The sequence below is a fragment of the Myotis myotis genome, unplaced genomic scaffold, assembly GCF_014108235.1.
Source record: "Myotis myotis isolate mMyoMyo1 unplaced genomic scaffold, mMyoMyo1.p scaffold_m19_p_9, whole genome shotgun sequence".
In the NCBI taxonomy this organism is placed as follows: domain Eukaryota; kingdom Metazoa; phylum Chordata; class Mammalia; order Chiroptera; family Vespertilionidae; genus Myotis; species Myotis myotis.
Genome location: NW_023416401.1, coordinates 386239 through 408426, shown reverse-complemented (window position 1 = coordinate 408426; position 22188 = coordinate 386239). Strand labels below are relative to the sequence as shown.

Genomic DNA, 22188 nt, shown 5'->3' with positions numbered 1-22188 from the left:
TCTATTTTAAGCTCCTCCCCTCACAGGTGCGTGACTTTGGGCCTTACTGGGGCATGCACCAGCGTTTCCACAAGCTACAGGGTGCAAGCCGCTCTTAAGCACCAGCTACGGGGTGCAAAGTGCTCTGTGATTCTTAACGTGGAAGAGGGTCGCCTGCTCCAGAGAGAAAAACCACCCGTAAGTAATGGTCAGAGCTTCCGGCTGCAGATGGGACCTGAGGCCACCGCACACCCTGCAGCAAGCCCCCGACTCAGCATCCGAGACACTAACTTCTCGTGGGGAGGGCCCGCGCGTGCACAGGGCTCCGTGACGGGCAGCTGCAGCGAGGGGGCCGCGTAGTAGTCCCTGGGGAGCAGCACCAGGTAGTCCTAGGAAATGAAGACCAACAGCAATCACGCCCGTTGCTGGTGGCCCTGCTTTAGAAATAAAAGAGCCGACACACAGCTGACTTAACCACTCGGTGAAGCTACTAGTTGACCTCTCCCCACGGGCTGCTGCGTCTGCCAGACTCGCCAGCACCCCCAAAGTGGCTCCCGCGGGACCATGAGCATGGGAGATAAGAGCCGCAGGGCGAACCTCATCAGCTTCCGATCCAGGGGAGCTTTTACCATCTCTTGTTGTTTTTAATTTTTTAAATAAACTTTTGATTGTTGACAGCATTACAGATCTCTCCCCTTTTGAAAGGCTGGGACACGTGTTCATTAAGGTTTTGCATTTATTTAGAAAACTTCAAATCCTGACGCGTTGTAATTCGGTAAATGCTTTGTCTGTGAGAAGTTGGCTGTAAGACGATAGGAGGTACCTTACGTTGGCTCCTATGTCATTGCGTCATATGAGGGCAAAGGTCACCATTGGTGTCTAAAAGGGAACCAGCCAGCCCGGCCGGCATGGCTCAGTGGTTGAGTGTTGACCTATGAACCAGGAGGTCACGGCTCTGTTCCCGGTCAGGGCACATGCCCGGGTTGCAGGCTCGATCCCCACTGGGGGGCAGGCAGGAGGCAGCCGATCCATGATTCTCATCATTGATGTTTCTCTCCCTCTCCCTTCCTCTCTGAAACCAATAAAAACATATAAAGAAGAAAAGAGCGACTGCTCACCAGGAGGACCCCCTCTGCCTTGATGCAGGCCACCCACATCCCCGGTGCCAGTGAGAACGCGTCGGCCGGACCGCTTCCAGGGACGGAGATGAAGGCTGGCTCCGTGCTGGGCAGGAAGACGACCCCTCTGCTCTGAGCAGCGTCTGTCAGAGAGAAACATGTCACTCGGGCATCGCTCTGGCAGCCAATCAGTTTTCCTCCTTCGGTTTCCATCCGCAAACGTGTAGGGTAGACGACGGATCCTACGTGCAGACCTTGCTTCTTTAATTGCATGAATGAATGTGTAAGAACAGCCTAGAAAGACCTTGAACAGACGTCAGCAGTGGCGATCTATGCTGTGATTACAAGTCCCTTTTTAATTTGTTAAAGATGGAGTATATTAACACAGGTAAATTGCTTAGAAAGGTTCTTGGCACCATTTTTAATTGTCAAAGAAACGTAATTACAATCCACAAGGAAAAGGAAAACAGGTCAACACAACAAACACTCAGTGCCACCCGCATCACGTAACGGAAAATGAAAATAGGGACAGCGCAGTGACTGGCCGACTCCCTGTGCTTGTCTCTCCTAGCAATGGGGTCTGTGCACACCCTTTTGGGTTGTGCTGGTAAACGGATAGGCAAGTCGTGTTTTAGGGCTTATACTGGCTGCCTCACACTGGGGAGCAAGCCCGCAACCCGGGCATGCGCCCTGACGGGCGTCGAACTGTGACCTCCTGGCTCACAGCTCCACACTCAACCATGGAGCCACGCGCCGGGCTCAGCCTTCTCTCTGCATCAGGGCCCACTGGCACCGTTATGTGTCCTGTCGGGCCCTCCTGCCGCCTGGAGTCTGTGTGCAGGTCTGGCAGGAGCCTTGACCTTCGCAGAACAGATCCCAGGGAGGTCCACACTCCCACCGCCGTCTCCCGGCCTGCCGGAAACCGGTCCGTCCTTGCTGCTTGACACAGTCGCTGCAGGTGAGAAACATCTGCACAGCATATGTTTCAAGGGACCTGGCGTATATGGCATACTGTCCTTAATATGTTTGCTCCCCTTCTTAGTGCAATGTGTTTTAACCAAGGTCACCTCTCTGAGAAAGGTTGTTTCCCCAGGTGGGGATTTTTTCCCTGGAGTTAGGGATTAACAGGACTAAGGAAGGGAATAAAACCCCTTAACTAAGTGCCAGGCTGCTAATTAATCACTTTAACTATGAACAATCACACTTAAGCTACATAATCTTTACTTAGGATAATCTCCTTCAGTTACTTCCTTGTAATTTAACAGAACAATAGAGTAGTGACCTTGGAATGGAGATAACAAACACCCTAACCTTTGGAATAGAATGGATAGGATTAAAATCAACTGGTATAAATACAGATGTAACAGGAGAATAAAGACAGAACCTGGCTGGAGAACCTGGATAGAGAACCTGGCTCTGCTGATCAACTGAACACTGCCTCTGTGTCATTCCTTCTTCACTGACTCCATCCACACCTTTGGGAACCCCGGGACCTGCTGGGGCTGGACCCCAACACCGGCCCCCAGTACCCTCCCCCTGACCAAGGTCCCCACTCCTCCCGGAGTCCCGGCTTCCTGCTCACACACTGTCTTAGCTTCCTGTGCTCACCCCGCGCTCCGGGAACCGGTTGGTTTGCCTGATGCAAGGGGACTTTATCATGGGGTAGCCAAGGTCCCTCAGCACTGCAAGGCGACATGCATTTTCCCATAAGCGAGTTATAAACTAGCTTTGCCTGTGGCGACGTCAGAGCCCGGCGTTCAGCCAGGCACACATGTTGATACATGGATTTGTAAATGGCAGCTAATGATCAATGTAACAGCAAAGTGCAATAAGCAGGATGCTTAGGAACGAACAGGGGCAGGGGCAGGGGCAGGGGCAAGGGCAGGGGCAGGGGCAGGGCCAGGCGCAGGGCGCGGCGTGCATTGTCAAGCTCAGGCCAGCGCCAGGCGGGCATGTCTACAGAGGAGAAAACATTTCCCTGGTCCATAGTTTGTTAACCAAAAAGGGTCCTGAAAATGTACCCACCTGCCTCCGCCCCAGACGGACGAAGAGTCACAAGGCCGGCTACCGCCTCCGCTCCAGGGTTCACACATCGCAGAACAACACGGAACTGAGAGCGGCTCGACCGCCCCACGCTCAGCAGGACCCTCACCTCGTTCTGAAAGACACCGAGGCCACACAGTGTAGACGGGACGCTGGCCAAACAGCGGCTTCATCCACGCTTCACACCGGCTCCTGGTGTACACACACGAACATGCCGTGTACACAGGGACACATGAGCATGCCGTGTACACAGAGACACATGAGCATGCTGTGTACACAGAGACACATGAACATGCCATGTACACAGAGACACATGAGCATGCTGTGTACACACACGAACATGCCATGTACACATACACATACACATTAACATGCTGTGTACACACATTCACATACAGTGTGCACACATACACCACTCATACCCACTCAATAAGCACAGATACTCACACGTGTACACACATCCACACGTAGTTCACACACATTCACACATAGTGCGCATACATGCATGTGCATGTGTGTGCACGTACATGTCACACCCACTCAGCAAGTGCCTGCACCCCTGAGGAGGTGGAGATGCACAGCCTGACAAGGAACTGAAGTCATTCACGAGGAGGAGCCGTGAGAGGCATGCCCTTGGGTCCTCTCTGGCCTCTGTAAGCGGCAGGTGGAGTGCGTGGAGGGACTGGTTAGGAAGCCACCGAGGCCGTGAAGCCACGCGGCTGGGAGCAGTGAAGGACAGTGTGCTATGAGGCCCCCGGAGAGACCCCCCTCCAGGGCCCACTCACATGTACAACATCGCAAATGGTTGCAGAAACCGAGGGCGGCTCAGGAAAGCTACAGGCCCCACACACGGGAGATGAAGTCAGGACGTAACTAAACTGCGCTTAGTGAGTCACAGGAAACAACCTCAGGCCCCATCCAAGGAGAACGAGGGCCTTCAGGTGATGTGGGCGGGGCGTCCCAACACCCACAAGCCCTGGTGCTCACACACGGAAGTGCCCCTGAGCCGGCGAGGGGAAGGAAAGACCAGGCTATTTTAAGTCTGAACCACAGACTGCATGATCCAATTCAGCTGTGGCCCAAGGAAGGCGCGTGATACTCGGCAGCTGTGAAAAAGCTGTGGGACGTGCACGTGGAACACCACGCAGCTGTGGAAAGGCAGGACCTCGTACCCGTGAGACGGCATGGAGGGGCCTGGAGAGCATGGTGCTGAGTGAGATAAGCCAGTCAGAGAAAGGCAAGTTCCACACGGTCGCACGCATATGTGAATGAACAAAACAGACACAGAGAACAGAGTGTGGAACCTCAGAGGGAAGGGGGGCGGGGCAGAAAGGGATTAGCCAGTGAATTTACATGAATGTGCTTAGCCCAGTGACAGACAATCTCGCGGAGAAGGCCTGGGGAGGGGACGAGAGTGGGGTCGAGGGGGTCAACGGAGGAAAAATGGGGACATCTGTAATACTTTCAACAATAAAGATAAATAACAATGATATTACTAATAATAAAGCCTGGCTGGTGTGGCTTAGTGGTTGAGCATGAACCTATGAACCAAGAGGTCACGGTTCGATTCCCGGTCAGGGCACATGCCCGGGTTTCGGGCTTGATCCCCGGTGTGGAGCGTGTAGGAGGCAGCCGATCAATGATTCTCATCATTGGTGTTTCTCTCTCTCTCTCTCTCTCCCTTCCTCTCTGAAATCAATAAAAACATACTTTAAAAAAGAAAGAAAAAAAGGAACTTGGACATTTCCAAATCAGTGGTTCCTTTGACTTTTTAATCATCTTTGAAGGGGCAGTGGTGGAGCGAGAAATCTGTGACAGAAACGTCCGGTGGAATCCCTGTTCTGGAGCCGGAGCTGCGTGACCCCCGGAGGCACTCGGCTCACCCTCTCAACCTGATGCTTCGCCTTTAATGCAGGTTGCAGGTTGGAAAACAACGATGGGAACAGGGACTCGGAGCAGAGGAACGTCAGCATGATTTGAGCGCCACCCCTTCCTCGGATGAAGACACTCCCGAGAGTTCACCACTAGAAAGCCATTCCTTGGTGTGAGCCAGCTGCTCCTGCAGCAGTCACACCTGCGGCTCAGGCACTCCCATCCTGTTATGACTCAGGGGAATGCCCGCTTTCTCCTGAATCACAAAGTGATCGGAAGTAAAGAAACGGGAGGAGCCAACAGTGAGGCGTCCTAGGTCCTGGGACCGCCTGGGAAAGGCCGCTGGCCGGGGACCCTGGCCGGGCAGAGCCGTGTCAGTGCCCGTGGCTGACGGTCACACTTGTCTAAGGGCTGAATGAGGGACCGGCTGGTGCTGGGTCCGCCAGGGACACGGGCTGGTTGCCACGCTCATCAGTTTGCCGCTTTCATTCTGAGTTTCTCCCCAAGACACAGCCTGAGGAGACCCACCTCCAAGAGAAATGCTGAGAACAAACACACTCAGCAACCGCACGGAAAGTTTCATTGTAAATGTTACGCTCTACAGATGAAGTGTGAACTCCTTCGTTCCAACACAGAGCCGGGGGGGGGGGGGGGGGCCAGCGGAGGAGACGGGAGGGGAGGAGGAGCGTGGGGAAGGAAAATGAAGTCGCGCGGACGGAAACGCCTCACGTACCTTACTTTCTATCTGATATAATTCGGAGTTTTAAAAAGTGAAAATTAAATAAGAAATTAGCAACATAAGCTTTATTGGAATCATTTAAGTCAACCTGTGTTTATCTTCCACAACTGGCTTAAAGAAAAAATGTCTCCTGTTAAATACAGCCTAATCTTGTTTGGGAAATTCCCTATAAAACCTCTCCAGAGAGAAGCACCGTTTTTCTTTAATCTCCTCCTTTTCTGATTTGGTGACCAAAGTAAACTAACAAGAAACTGTGGAATTGATACATATGTCCACCAGCTAAAACCCAGCCCAGGACACTCGTTCTTATTTCCCAGGAGGAAAACGATCCTGGAGTCGGCTTTGGGGAGAGCTCACCTCTGGGTGAGGTCGGGCCACGCACCTGCAGGGGGGTCATCTGGGCGTATCCTCTCCAGCTGAACCCGGGGAACTCCAGGGGGTCAAACCCGAAGCGCAGGCCCCTCCCGCTGGGGGTGGTGCCGTCTTCGAGCTCGTACTTCATGTGATGCAAGTCCGGGAAGTAGTGGTTGTCCTCAGGTCTTTCACAGACAAAAAGCAGACACGGATGAGCAGGCTGGGCTCACGGACCATCTGACTACCCGTTGATCCCGACAGCTGCCGCCCAGCACCCCCAGCACCCGACAGGGCGCATTGCACAGGGCAGACGGGGCGCCGAGCTTTCTCTCCCAATGCCTGCTTTCACTCATGTGAACACCCACACGACACACCCACCCCCACGCCCTCCCAGCAGTCAGGTGAGGGCTCACTGAGCACAGCACATGGTGGCAGCATCTTCAAAACGTCCTCAAAGGGCACCCACAGCTCAGCAAAGTCAAATCAGGTTACTTACTCTAAATCCATTCATTCATTCATTCATTCGCTCACAAACTCGTAGTCACTCTTCACACAAATGTTAGCATCGCTGTGTCAGGAACCGTTACTAAGACCTCAGATGCAGTAGTGAACGTGGAGTTTACAATTACACATATACACTCATGTACGGTCACTAGAATGACCTTTCTATGCCTCGTTTTCTCTTAAGCTTCACGCCTATTAATGACTCCTTTCCAGAGTCCAATAACGGCGCCACAGAAAGGGATCAGAACTATCCCGACAGGAAGTGCCACGACTCCAGTTCTTCAAACGCACACGGCGACCCCGTCACAAGCTGGCAGCATGAGCGGGTGGAAGGCCCTTCGAGAGACTCACCGCTGGCACGCCTTCCCCACGACGTGTTCCCGGCACACACACACCCCGGCGGGCCCGCTGCACACGGGGGTGACGGCCCCACCCACGTCACACCGACACCCTGAAAGTCAGGACACAGCGGGGTCACCCCTCAGAGCATCTCCTCACGGAAGCCTCCCTGCTTCTAGGAGGGAAGCCGTACGCCAGGGCCCTCGGCTCTGCCCGGCCTCTCTAGCGTGTGGCAGGTGTTTGAAATATGTATGAACCCCCAAACTGAGATGGTACGACCCCCACTGCCCACTAGGGGGTGGTAACCTGGAGCTGAAAGAGATTCAGCAGCTCAATGCTACCATAAGCAGCTCTGCTAACAGAGAGGCTGTGGCAGAGGCAAGAGGAGGGTTAGGGGCAACCCCTCCCACAGCTTTATTGTTTGAAACAATAAAACCCTCAGAGTCGCCTGGAGGGACCGGAGAGCATCCTGCTGAGTGAATAAGCCAGTCAGAGAAAGACAGGTGTCACATGACCTCACTCGTGTGGACGCTAACAGAGGACCCGGTGAACAGAGACCAGAGGCATGGAAGCACAGAGCAGACGTGGGTGTCAGAGGGAGGGCGGCGTGGGGGAGATTAACCGGGACTCCTCTGCACATGTGCACGGCCCCGGGACACAGACAGCAGAGTGGCGAAGGGGGGTGGGGGGGATGGGGGAAAAGAGGGGACATCTGTGATACTTTCCACAATAAAGATGCATTTTAAATAAATAAATAATTAAATAAATAAAACAATATCATCTCTAAAAAATCCAGTGTGGGCGTTTTTGATCATGCAAAATATATCTTTAAAACGGCTAAGCCTCGATGTTACTTACAGTGACTCCCTCATCGCAATTATGTCTTTTATTTTAGTTTTAAAGTATATTTGTATTGATTTCAGAGCGGAAGGGAGAGAGATAGAGACAGAAACATCCATGATGAGAATCATGGATCGGCTGCCTCCTGCAAGCCCCACACTGGGGATTGAGCCCGCAACCCGGGCTGTGCCATGACCGGGAATCAACCTGGGACCCTTCAGTCCACAGGCCGACGCTCTGTCCACTGAGCCACACCGGCTGGGGCCCAATCGTGTGTGTTATCATTAACCCCGAGTGTGCTGGCAGCAGAGGAGCTGAAGCGACCCCACGTGCAGTTATCACTAGTCTCAACAGAAAGGTTGGCCCAAGTCCCTGGACAGGAGTTTTGAGCCCAAACCCCCGGAGAGCCTGCAGGAGGACGAGGAACTCGGAGGAAAGGCTGCCCTGACAACTACCCATCAGCACCTGCGCTTCACTCAGGGCCGCGGGCGTCTTTACCTTGACACCCGAAGTAACTGCCCTTCTCCAGAGCGAAATAGCCATCGTCGCACGTGTCGCAGGAATCGCCCCCGACGTGGGGCTTGCAGTGACAGTCCCCGTCGTGCTGCAGAACAAGGAGTGGACGACAACATGGGGTGAAGGGGACAGAATTCACTGTGCTCAAGGCTTCAGCCCGTGAGGCCTCGTGTGTCATACAAAGTCGTGCGTCAGGATCTAAAAATGTCCAAAAAGGCCCGGCCAGAGAGGCATCGACCTATGAACCAGGAGCTCACAGTCTGATTCCTGGTCAGGGCACAGGTCTGGGCTGTGGGCTCGATCCCCAGTGTGGGGCGGGCAGGAGGCAGCCGGTCAGTGATTCTCTCTCACCAATGATGTTTCCATCTCTCTCCCTCTCTCTTCCTCTCTGATATCAATAAAACTATATTTTAAAAAATAAAAATGTCCAAAAAGATGACTGCATGCAGTACAATTGCAGAGGTGCTAATATGACGCCCTCCCACGGAAACCCCACAAATTGGTGCTGGCGTCCCATGTAAACCGGCTCACATTACCTGCCCACACTCTCCAATTCCGCTCACCGTCCCCGCCGCGTGGCACCGGCATTCTGTGGAGACAAGACAGCGTCCTTGGGCCAAGGGGACCCAGGGGCAGCCCCAGCGCCGGGACCGCGCCACACCGGCCCCTGCACGGAGTCACGTCCCAGCATGCTTCACAGGAGTCGGCTTGCACGGCCGAACCCTAGGGCTGGACTGCTCGCCGGAATCCGAGGCACAGCCAGGTCCACACCACCTCCGAGGAGAAACGGCCGGTCTGTGACGGCTCCAAGAAAGTGCAGCATCAGGGGATTTTTAAATGAGTCGAGTGTCCAGGTCATTGCTGACATGGCCCTATTGTCAGCACTCTATTTAAGAATAGTCACTCCATTCAGCCACCTTCCGCTTCGTGGTTTTGAGTCCTGCCCTGGCTTTAATCTAAGCATGAAACGGAATCCGAAAGAGTGGGCTATAAAAACAAGGCAGTAAGACCATTTATCGAGTAGCCGCCTCCCCCAGCCACACACGCTCATGGGAAAGGGTATACGTCCCTGGTCCCTGGTGGAGACTGTGAAAATGGCAGAAGTGCTGCCAAAAGTTACCTTTTTTTGGGGGGGAGGGGGGGTGGAGACATCAAAACATTTATACAAACTTCCAGACGAACGGAACAGATTAGATAACACCTCTTTTTGGGTGTAGTCACTGAGGCAGAGACGGTGACGAGGAGGCTGCCATGGAGTGAATCATTATGAGTACGAAACGTGACCTGAACACCCGCTGGGGTTTCTGGGGCCAGATTCCAGGACAGTGGTTTACAGACGCCGCAGGTGGGACGCTCCATGTGACGCTTGCACTGGCAGAACCCCTTTAAAGAAAAGCTAACCAAGACGTGACATCGCAGAAGGAAGGTAGTTTTCAAATGCGTGTCCTGAACAGAACTTGCCACAGTAACGCATTTTGACCGTGAAAAGGAACTGAAGTGTATTCAGGGGAATAAAGGCACGGGGCTAAAGTCAAGTCTGCCTCATTTCTCTTATTCCTTATTTGTTATTCCCATAAGCCATAGTTCTGGTTAAAACAAAATTGGAAAACAGAAAAATTTAAAAATCACTGCGATTTATAACGCTGCCATTGCCGATTCTGGGACAGCTGGACTACAAATTTAAATGGAAAAGTATCTGAATACTTAACACGTGAGCATCAGTAGAAAATTATGTTTCTCTGAAAGTTTTGTAATAAGCAAACTTAGTCAGTTCTGTAATAAGCATGCCTGCTTAGACCCCATCACAATTCACAGGAAGGAGGCAGACCTCTGTCCCGCGCTCCCAGGCTAAGCGGACAGCAATCCCTAAAGTGCTGGGAAAACAGAGTATCGCAGGGCTGTCTTGGAGTAACCTATAACAATAAAAGTGTAATATGCTAATTAGGCTGGACGTCCTCCAGACGACCTTCTGGACAAAGCCAGGGCTGCAGGAAGCCTGGGTCCCGGGTGTGGAAGGGAAGCCGGTGCCGGCAGCCGGGGGAAGGAAGGCTTACTCTTGCATGAATTTCATGCATCGGGCCTCTAGTATCAAATAAGTTACACTTACTTTGTACACAGACAGTTTTATTTAATGTGAAATTAGCCTTTGGTTTTCTTAATTTTAAGTACATGCTTCCAGGCCTCTGGGGTGGCAACGCCCTTAGAGAAACGAACAATAACCGTTGAAATCGAGGGCTCCAGGGTTCACAGCTTAAACGAACCCTGTTCTTTTGTTTTTGAAAAGAACTCACAATATCACATTTGCATCTAGAAAATGAGCAGTGACCTTGATAAGCAATTTGGCCTCCAGCCTTATTTTAATTTACTTTTAATTTCAGGAAACTCCCAACAGCACCAGAATGACAGTTAGAATCGCAACCATTTATGACTGTCCACTCACCAAACTGGCGTCTAGGGTGCTGGCCAGGTCACAGGGAATGCTAGGGCCTGTGTAGGTTCAGAGATGTGGTCAGCATCTGGGATTCAGTGTTTATTTGGTTGTCTCCTTGTTTTGATGTTTTGAGTTTCAAAAGTTTTACTTGTTTTTAAAAAAGGTTCACCTAGCCCAGCCGTGTGGCTCAGTGGTTGACCGTAGACCTATGAACCAGGAGGTCAGGGTTCGATTCCCAGTCGGGGCACATGCCCGGGTTGTGGGCTCCATCCCCAGTGTGGGGCGTGCAGGAGGCTCCTGATCAATGATTCTCTCTCATCATTGATGTTTCTCTCTCTCCCTCTCACTTCCTCTCTGAAATCAATACATATAAAAAATAGAAACAGTTCATCTACATTTGTACTTTTTGATATGTGGGTGGCAAGGACATTGCATATAATTCAGAAAAAGGCCTCCAAATAGCCTTATGGTCTTAATTCCCAAACCACCCCTTTGCCAACGAACAATGCTCGTATCTGCTCACAACTGAGTTCTTTCCCCCCCCCCCATTTTTTTCCGTTACAGTTTACATTCAACATTATTTGTATTAGTTTCAGATATTCAGCATAGTGGTTAGATAATCCTATACTATACAAAGTGATGCCCTGATATTTCCAGCACCCCCTGGCCTCATACATGGCGATTACAATATTACTGACTACATTCCCGATGCTGTGCTTCACACCTGTGACTGTTTTGTAACGACCAATCTGTACTTCTCAATCCCTTCACCTTCTTCACCCAGTTCTCCCACCCCAGCCCCTGGCCATCATCAGTCAGTTCTCTGTATCTGTGCGTCTGTTTCTGTTTTACTTATTTTATTCTTTAGATTCCACCTATAAGTGAAATCATATGGTATTTGTCTTTCTCTGACTGACTTATTTCACTTCCCATAAAACCCTCTAGGTCCACCCATGCTGTTGCAAATGGTTAAGACTTCATTCTTCTCATTCCATGGTATATTTGCACCACAGCTTTTTACCACTTGTCTGTTGATGGGCATTTGGATTGCTTCCATATCTTGGCTATTGTAAATCACAATGCAATGGACACAGGGCACAGAAGACCCCACACAGTCACCACAATCATGATAAAGGACAACGAAGCTGAAGGCATCCAGCTACCTGATATCAAACTACATTTCAAGGCCACAGAATTGGCATAAAAGCAGACATAGAAATCAATGAACAGAATGAAGAGCCCAGAAATAAACCCACACCTCTATGGTCAATTAATATTTGATAAAGGAGGCAAGAACATACAATGGGGTAAAGACAGTCTATTCAATTAATGGTGCTGGGGAAATTGGACAGATACATGCAAAAAAATACAATGAAACTAGACCAACTTATACTATATACAAGAATAAGTTCAAAATGAACAAAAGATTTAAATGTAAGACACGAAACAATAAAACCCTAGAAGAAAACATAGGCAGTAAAATCTCAGATATTTCTCTTAGCAATATTTTTTTCTGATATATCTCCTCAGTTGAGGGAAACAAAAGGAAAAAATAAATAAATGGGACTTCATCAAATTAAAAAGTTTTTGCACAGCAAAGACAACCATCAACAATATGAAAATGCCCTGACTGGTTTGGCTCAGTGGATAGAGCGTCGGCCTGCAGACTCAAGGGTCCCAGGTTTGATTCCGGTCAAGGGCATATACCTTGGTTGTGGGCACATCCCCAGTAGGAGGTGTGCAGGAGGCAGCTGATCCATGTTTCTCTCTAATCGATGTTTGTAACTCTCTATCCCTCTCCTTTCCTCTCTGTAAAAAATCAATAAAATATATTAAAAAAAGATATTAAAAAAACTATGAAAAGACAACCTACTGAATGGGAGGAGGTTGATAAGGGGTTAATATCCAAAATGTATAAAAGTTCACTTCTAACTGAAGATGCAGGAGACTGGGGGGAGCGACACTAGAATTTTGAGCATCTTTAGGATTTCCCAGAAGAGGGCGATATTGTACCAAGGGATTTTTTTAACCATCCAATTACAAAGTTCCAGAATTTGTAAGTACATTTTTTTGTTAACCAAGACTCAGGTCCCTAAATGTCACAGTCCCTGGTCCCTCGTGTGTCCTACAGCGTTTCTAGAATTATCTTGTTTTGATGCCTTAGTCAACGCAGGACCACAAGCCCAATAAGTAGGGACCTTGCAATCTCAGTGTTACTCTTGTACAGCTTTAGGATGGAGGGCTGGGTGAGCCGCTCTGAGCCGTGCTTGTCTAACAGTTTAATGAAATCCATAGCATTTTGTTTTCTTACAAGCTGTTCCTTAGATATATTTTTTTGCCTTTATTGTCTCTTGTTCGGTTTCAGCTTCTTCCTTAATGATAGTCCCTAACTATCATTGATCTATCATCTATCTATCTATCTATCTATCTATCATCAATCTATCATCTACCATTGATCTATCATCTTCCATTGATCTATCATCTATCTATCTACCTATCTATCATCTATCTATCTCTCCATCTCCATCTCCATCTCCATCTCCTTTTCTCTCCAGGCTCCCTTGCCTTCCTCTGTAAGGTCAACAGTCTTCCCACCCTTGAGGTTCTTCTTGTTGGCTCCTGCCCACACTGCCCAGCCCCACTGCCCGCTGCCTCAGCACTTCCCACAACCCCCTTCTCCCCGGACCCTGTGGAGGTGAGCGGCCAGCCCCAGACAGCCTGGCACACAGGCCCTTCAGGCCTTCTCTGAGGCAAGCCATGCCTGCCGACGGCAGCTATAATTTCCATCCACAAAATCCCTGGTGTCCGAGGGTTCTGGTGAGCGAGGCTCTGGGTCCAGTTGGAGCTGTGGCCCTGTCTTCGATGGCTCAGAATGTGAGGCTCCAAGAACCATCAGGAGCCGAGGGCCTGAGAACACCACCATCTCTCTTTTTAAAAATATGTTTTTATTGAATTCAGAGAGGATGGGAGAGGGATAGGAACATCAATGAGAGAGAACCATGGATTGGCTGCCTCCTGCACACCACACACTGGGGATCGAGCCCACAGCCCGGGCATGTGCCCTGACCAGGAATTGAACCATGACCTCCTGGTTCATAGGTCGATGCTCAGCCCCTGAGCCACGCGGGCGGGTGAGAACCACGTCCTCCCTGGGCAGTCTGACTCGGCCTTTCACAAACACCTCTTTTCCACAGAGAGGGGGTCCCTGAAGCCTCGGTCGGAGCCACCTGTCCTGGAGGCTGCGGCACCTGGAGCACCGAGATTCCGCAGGCATCTTACGGCCACGGAGCATGCAGACTCTCCCTCACGTCCATCGAGGATGAGCACCAACTCATGACGACTTTTCCTCCGTCTCACTCTTTCCAAACCACAGAAGCTCTGGTCCAGCCCCTATCCCTGCCCCTCACACCTGTGCTGAGGTGTGATGACACGGTCCCCCGAGGCTGGAGTGGGCAGAACCCCAGCGAAGGCCCCCCTCAGCTGCCCACAGGGGACCTGCTGGACACCCTGGGGGATCCAAGAGAAGCTCGGATGCCTGGGAGTGGGGAGAGACTGGGCCTGGCTCAGGGCCATCTTCACCACCCAGGGAGTTTACATGAGAATCAAGAAACACACATTTAGCCTGGACAGTGTGGCTCAGTGGCTAGAGCACTGGCCTGCCGACTGAAGGGTCCCAGGTTCGATTCCAGTCAAGGGCATGTACCTTGGTTGCAGGCTTGGTTGGGGTGCGTGCTGGAGGCAACCAATTGATGTTTCTCTGTGTCTCTCCCCCTCTCTTCCACTCTCTCTAAAAAGCAATGGAAAAATATCCTCAGGTGAGGATTAACAAAAATAAAAAAAATAAACACGAATTTATAGCACATGGGGTTTTTTTAAATTTTAGGATTAAACCCGTTTTGAGTCCTTAGAGAATGCAAGTCTGAAACTGCGCAGGCATTTTCAATGGACCTGAATCGGGGAGGAAGCAGGCAGATGTGGGTCTCACACAGCTGTGAGCCGTGAGGGTCTGCAGGCTGCTCTGTGAGTGGCAGCACAGGGCCCCCCACGGTTCTGGCGCCCCCTTACCTGAGCAGTGGGGGAAGTCAGGGGCGCCCGAGAGACACCGGTCACAGCGCCGTCCTGCGATCCCCGGGCGGCACGCACACTGGCCCGTCGCTGGGCTGCAGGGCGTCGGGTAGGAGCCGAGGGCGGAGCACTGGCAGGCTGCGGGAGAGACGCCAGTCAGACCCCAGCAGGGGCAGGACCTGGGTAACCCACGGGGTGGGGCCCGGGAGACCCAATGCCAGTCCAGCTCCGCCTCCTGTTAGACTGGAACCTGCAATGTGGCCAAATGCCCAGAGCCCCCGCTTCCCTTCTGTGTGGGGGCAAGGCCAGTGTCCGCGGGACTCGGCTGCTGCCAGCATGCAGTCAGGTCACACGTGAAGAGCTGGGCGAGGCCTGCCTGATGTGAGCACTCAGCAAACGCTCCTGGGTTTTGTTTTTGTTAATTTCACATCCGGCAAGACGGGCTGGTCGTGACCAGGGCTTGGGAAATGCAGATTGCCCTCCACTGTGTGGGTGGGCCTCATCCAATCAGGGGAAGGCGTCAGGGGAAAAGATTGAGGTCCCAAAGGAAGAAGGAATTTTTCCTCCAAATCGCCTTGGGACTCAAGCGGCAACATTACCGCTTCCCTGTCTTGCCGGCCGCAGGCCTGCCCTGCAGATTTTGGACTTGCCAGCCCCCACGATCATGTGAGCTAATTCCTTAAAATAACTCTCTCTGTATGCACACACACATGCACATACACACACACTCACATACACACACTCACACTCACACACATACACACACATGCGCACACTCATACACACTCACACACATACACACACATGCGCACACTCATACACACTCACACACATACACACGCACACACATACACATCCTGCTGGTTCTATTGTTTGGGTTTTTAAAAATATATATATATTTTTATTGATCTCAGAGAGGAAGGGAGAGGGAGAGAGAGATAGAAACATCCATGGGAGAGAATCATGGATCACTGCCTCCTGCATGAGCCCCACACCGGGGATGGAGCCCGAAACCTGGGCCTGTGCCGACTGGGAATGGAACCGCGACCTCCTGGTTCATAGATTGAGGCTCAGCCACTGAGCCCTGCCGGCTGGGCTGGTTGTTTTTCTTGAGAAGCTAACGAAGACGGCTCTGTCTGCTGTTTCTGCCCTGAACAGAGCAAGAGGAACCCGGCTCAGGGCAGGCAGCTCTGGCCGGAATATGCGGGCAACACCCACGCTGGCCCCAGGGCCTCAGGGGCCGGCCAGGGAGCTGGGGAGGTGCAGCTACACTCCAGAGAGGGAAACAAAGACACAGGCTTCCCGCGAGCCAGCCAGCCACAGCTGCAGCTTAAACTGTGAGTTGCTCAACCTGGCACCTCCCCCTCATCTCAATCCAGCGGCCACTGAAGACCGCCAAGCCCCCACCACCCCAGCGCTGGCAGCCCTGTTCTCACTCCTGGAAGCACCATAAGGCTGCACAACTATTTAATGCGCTTTGTTCCGGTCCAGGTCCTTGGACGCGTCTGCAGTGTTTTACTTCTCATCTGCTCACTGTTTCTGCTTTAGGGCAGGTTTACTCCCAAAGAGGATTTAAAACGAACGATCAAACGTCTAAGGTGACAGCTTGTCTGCTGGCCCCAGTGTCTCCCAGCACCAGGCATAGGCCTGGTCCCAGGACAGGCCGAAGGGAACCTTGTAAACCTTGCATTTAAGGACGACGTCCTCCCACCACCAGCCGATGCGCCTTCTCTTGCTGAACCTGCCGCGCTGCAGGAGCCAGGGTTGCCGTAACACCACTCCCTCTCCCTCTGAGAGGACGTACATGACGAGGTGAACATCCTGACTGTCCCAGGGATGCCCTATGGCCCTGGTTCTGGGGTGTGTCCTTCTGTTGGAAAAGCAGGGGGCGCCTCCCTCAGCAAAGCCACAGTCCGTCCATGATACTCGCCCACCCCCATCTCCGGCTCCGGGTGGATTCAATCTACAGAGAGGCTCCTTCAACCCACCTCAGGCTCCCCAGCAGAGCTGCCTTACAAAGGGGCCAGTTCATGGCGTCACTGCACAGATTTGGCTCAGACTCCCCCCTACCCCCGCCCAGGCCTCGGGGTTCTGTTCACTCCCCAGGAGTCCCAGCCAGACCCTTCCCCCCGCCCCATCGCCATCGGCTGGAGCATCTGGCCTCTCCTCTACACGAGTGCGTCCGACTTGTGGGACTGTGGTGACAGGTGACCCTTGGGCTGCAGCGTATTTATAGGAGTTTTCTGAGAAAAGACCTGTCCCCACACCCAAAGGCCACAGCCACCTCCAACGGGGACCGTTCTGGGCCCAGGGTCAGGTCGACGTGGCTGAGGTTTGGGGGCAGCTGCACTTGGCCCACAATTCCACCCTCCGAGCCTCTGTTCTAGCAAATTGTACCGGCAAAAGGATGAGGAGGACGAGAAAAACAAAGAAAAAGGGTGCCCGGCTGGCATGGCTCAGTGGGTGAGCATCAACCTAGGAAGCAGGAGGTCCTGGGTTCGATTCCCAGTCAGGGCACAGGTCCAGGTTGTGGGCTCGATCCCCAGTGTAGGGTGTGCAGGAGGCAGCTGACCCATGATTCTCTCTCATCACTGACGTTTCTATCTCTTTCTACTTCTTCCTTTTTCTCTGAAATCAATTTTTTTTAAGGAGAGGAAGGCAGGATGAGGAGTGGGAAGGAGGTAAAGATGGGGGGACATAGGAGGGGGAAAAGGCAGCGTCACCCCCGAATGACCTGGTTAGCCGAGAACCCGGTTGTGTTCTGTGCTGGCCGATAAGGAGCTGGACCAGACAGCCACGCAATTACGATTATGAACACACACAGACAGCCTCCAACACGGCCTCAAGCTAACGCACACCTATAAGCAAGTGGGGAGTCGCGAGGGAGTGGAAATTAAAGTGAGAAAGATACGCATTGCACTACGCGAAGTCTGGAATAAATTACAATAGAACAAACCACGAGTGCAGGACTGCAGTTGGCAGAACAACTGAGGGTTTCAACTCCTTTCCTGGAAGGACTCTACCATCTTAAAGCAGAGAGCAGTGCCCTGGGCACACGTCCCGGCTGGAACACACTGAACCCCCAAGGTGGCGTTTGGGAGTCCCGTGGGTTTGGTTCTGAAATTCAACAGACCCAGCAGGCGACTCCACCTCAGAAAGACAATACATTGGAAGATGGGTTGGACCTTGATGCTCGGCCCGTTCAGGTCTCAGTGCGTCTGAGCTCCAGCCACTGGCCTCAGAGCCGCCCTCCAGGGAGGAAACTGTGAAAGGTCACAAAGCCCCTGGGGTGGCTCCGTGGCTGGAGCGCTGGCCTCAGCACCGAAGGGTCTCGGGTTCGATTCCCGTCAGGGCACCTACCTAAGCTGCGGGTTTGATTCCCTGTCGGGTGCAAGAGGGAGGCGGCCAATCGATGTTTCTCTCTCACGTCATGTTTCTCTCTCTCCCTCCCCCCTCCTCTCCCAGGGCAGGTTCTGGACACACACCATGGGTGGGAGGAGGTGGTGGGTGGTGGATGCCCCCTTTCCGGGACGCCCTGTCTCCTCCCTCCCACCTGGCAGCTCCTCAACTCCGCTCAGAGGCCACCTTCTCGGCAGCTGCCCGCACGCAGGGGCCTGACCTCCAGAGGAGGAGAGAGGGCGGAACAGAGAGAGGCGGCATGGCCAGGGCGAGGGCAGCCCTCACATGTACGTATGGAAGTCAGGAATTTACTGATGCAGAAATTATACTGTGATTTCGTTAAAAATCTGCTCTTAGCCCTGACCGGTTTGGCTCAGTGGATAGAGCGTCGGCCTGCGGGCTGAAAGGTCCCAGGTTTGATTCTGGTCAAGGGAATGTACCTTGGTTGCAGGCACATCCCCAGTGGGAGATGTGCAGAAGGCAGCTGATCGATGTTTCTCTCTCATCAATGTTTCTAACTTTCTATCCCTCTCCCTTCCTCTCTGTAAAAAATCAATAAAATGTATATTTTTAAAAAATCTGCTCTTGGAAAATACAGATAAACTCAATATTTTTAAAAGCCACGGTTATTTTCATTGGTCATTTGTTCATGTAAATGTCGTTATAAATTCATAGTCATGAGTTATTATTCCAAGGACAATGATCACATCTATTTTTAAATTATTTTTTTAAATATTTTTTAATGGATTTCAGAAAGGGAGAGAGAGAAACATCAATGATGAGAGAGAATCACTGATTGGCTGCCTCCTGCACACCCCACACTGGGGATCGAGCCTACAATCCAGGCATGTGTACTGACAGGGAATGGAACCCTGACCTCCTGGTTCATAGGTCAACGCTCACCACTGGGCCACACCGGTCGGGCAAATTACTTACTTTAATCTCAAAAGGTTGCCACGGACTTTCCCCTTTTCTCACTGTGCTTCTGGGCAACAGTCTTTCCCTTTCGCATGAGGACGATGCTGACATGGCTGACGTGTGAGTACGAAGTTCCTGTGTAATAAGCGCAGGCCACAGGGCTCTGCCAAAACAGCCTCTGCCTTCCCTTCGAGGAGATGAATTATGGGGGGACTGACACCCCTGGGCCGCGGCCACTCACCTTGGCAGATGGGGAACGAGTAGAAACCCTGGCGGCAGGCCGCACATCGGACGCCCTGGACCCCCGGGCGGCACAGGCACCTCCCGTGGGCATCACAGATTTCGGGGAGCACTCCTTGGAAGTCACAGTCACAGCCTGGGGAGGAGAAGAGGCGTTGGGGTCTGTCTCCCTCCTCCTTCCCTCTGCCAGTCCCTCCCTCCCTCAGGTTTCTGTCGGGAAAACAGATGATGAGTTACCACAGCTTATCGACATCCTTAACCCCAGAGACCACATCTTCAAGGGAAAGAAAATAAATATTCAGGCAAACTTAGAGGTGCACTAAGAAGCATCTGGGGGCGGGGAGGGGAGGCATCCGTTTGCAAAACACCTTTTAGACTCTTGTCATGTCTAATCCTGTGAGGACACTCCTCCCCTGCCCCCTACCCCAAATCTGAGCTTTACACAGTAAAACTTCAATCTAATAGGTTCCCATCAGATGAGAACCTTGAGGAGGCTGCGCACGGGCCTTGTCTGTGCCTGGTACACAGTAGGCGCCAGTCAGAGTGCGATGAATGGAGAACACGCTAAGTATATGAATGCAGAACACGCTAAGTATATGAATGCAGAACATGCTAAGTATATGAATGCAGAACATGCTAAGTATATGAATGCAGAGCATGCTAAGTAATATGAATGAAGAACATGCTAAGTATATGAATGCAGAGCACACTAAGTATATGAATGCAGAACATGCTAAGTATATGAATGCAGAGCACGCTGAGTATATGAATGAAGAGCACGCTAAGTATATGAATGAAGGACACTCTAAGTATATGAATGCAGAACACGCTAAGTATATGAATGCAGAACATGCTAAGTATATGAATGCAGAACATGCTAAGTATATGAATGCAGAGCATGCTAAGTAATATGAATGAAGAGCATGCTAAGTATATGAATGCAGAACACGCTAAGTATATGAATGCAGAACATGCTAAGTATATGAATGCAGAGCACGCTAAGTATATGAATGAAGGACACTCTAAGTATATGAATGAAGAGCATGCTAAGTAATATGAATGCAGAGCACGCTAAGTATATGAATGAAGAGCACGCTAAGTATGCGAGACTGGAGTTCTTTTCCGTAAACACCGTTCCTCAAACTCTATTCTATTGGCATCTATTCGGAGCTTCAAAACCGAGATATCAGAATTCGCAGGTCCCTCTCTTCCTCCTGATCTGGCCGATCTCCCTGGCAACAGCGACTGCCCCGCCCTGAGACCGATGAGATGCCCAGCCCGGCAGGGGCGCAGCCAGCACAGCCCACCCAGGCTGCTCCCCAACCTCGGGGGCTCACCCTCAGCCCCATCCCCACTGACCTCGAAACCTGGGCACTGCAAGGAGCTCCTAGCAAAGCGACTGGGCACTTGAACCTTTCCACGGTGTTTGTCCAAACCACGGGACAGCCCGCCGTCGGGCCACGTGGGCTGCTCTGCAGAACCACCTGGGGGTGTCTGTCTCCACCAGAACCCCCACCCCCGTCTCTCTGCAGCTGTCGATCCTGCTTTTTACTGCTCTGCCTTTGAAGTTGGGGAAAAGAGTATAATGGAGGCTGGTGCCCCCCAGGAGTGGGTGTTGGACCCCCTGCCGTGTCCGACAGCAGCCCCCGAAGGTGTGTCTATTTACACTGACTTCCTAAAGTCAACCTTCAGTGGATACAACTAAGCAAGCAGTTGGACCTGGAAAACCCTAACAATATTCGAGGTCATGAAATACAGTGAAAACCTGCAAACGCTCTGGTCTGCGACAGTTCTGTCCTTCTGCTCCAACGCTCCTGTGTCTGAGACTGAGCAAGTGGGTTTTCCAGGGCAGTGGTGCCCGTGGGATTCTGCGATCACCCCCGGTCTGTGAACTTGGCCTGGGTGCCAGACCCACCCGTGTCAGTAACAAAAGTCCTATGGGAGCACCGCCAGGTTCACACATCGACGTACTGTCCATTGCTGCTCCTACAGCAGCAGAGCTGAGTGCTGCGCCGTCGCCTGCAAAGCTGGACTATTCCCTATCGGCCTCTCTACAGGAAAGCCTGCCAACGCAGAGTGGGAGCTTTTACTAACGAGAGGAAGAGACATGTATCAGAATCATCCGGAAACTTGCTCAAACCAACAGCCTGGGCTTCACCCCTGGAAATCTAGATTAAGATCTGGGGTGAGCCCTGGCTGGTTTGGCTCAATGATTAGAGCATTGGCCCATGGATACTTTGGTCTTGGGTTTGATTCCCGCTCAAGGGCACCTACCTCGGTTGCAAGTTTGATCCCAGCCCTGGTAGGGGCGTGTGCAGGAGGCAACCAATTGATGTTTCTCTCTCTCTCCCCCTCCTCCCCTTCCCTTCCATCTTTCTCTCCCCCTCCTTCCTTCCTCCCATCTCTGTCTCCCTCTTTCTTCTCTTCCACTCCCTCTAAAAATCAATGGGAAAAATATCCTCAGATGAGGATTGAAGAAAAAAGAGATCGGGGTGACACACAGGGATTTATATCTTGGAAAAGCACGGGTTCCGCAGCTCACCCTGTGTGAGAACCACTGTTAGAAGCCATGGACACATCCGTGGGCCATAAGGAGTTACATCCTCAGGGCTGGAGGGTGCGGTGCTACCCAGCCCAGCATGTCCTTGGCTGTGGAGATGTTTGTGCTTCTCTCGTTCCCTGCCAGGCTGGGCCCCAGACCGGCGTCTTTAAAATGCACGGTGAGCGGCACCGGCCCTCACTTCCCAGAGCCAGCCAACTGCACCAGGTATCGTCTCCCTCAGGCTGCCTTCCGGGGCTTCCCTGGGATTCCGTAACAGACTCTGCACTTC

The 22188-nt window shown here is 51.9% G+C and overlaps 1 protein-coding gene across 3 annotated transcripts in view; it reads right to left on the bottom strand.

Moving 5' to 3' along the window:
* The window catches only part of LAMA3 (laminin subunit alpha 3), a 148641-nt gene that overhangs the window by 90036 nt on the left and 36417 nt on the right, over positions 1-22188 (bottom strand). For all 3 annotated transcript variants that reach the window (XM_036321714.1, XM_036321713.1, XM_036321712.1), the window contains exons 12-20: positions 19359-19493; positions 14801-14938; positions 8841-8893; positions 8287-8392; positions 6961-7060; positions 6134-6290; positions 3123-3255; positions 1098-1240; positions 271-368 (exon numbers count right to left, since the gene is read on the bottom strand). In XM_036321714.1, the coding sequence (XP_036177607.1) occupies positions 271-368; positions 1098-1240; positions 3123-3255; positions 6134-6290; positions 6961-7060; positions 8287-8392; positions 8841-8893; positions 14801-14938; positions 19359-19493 (1063 nt within the window). The remainder of the gene's footprint in view (positions 1-270; positions 369-1097; positions 1241-3122; positions 3256-6133; positions 6291-6960; positions 7061-8286; positions 8393-8840; positions 8894-14800; positions 14939-19358; positions 19494-22188) is intronic.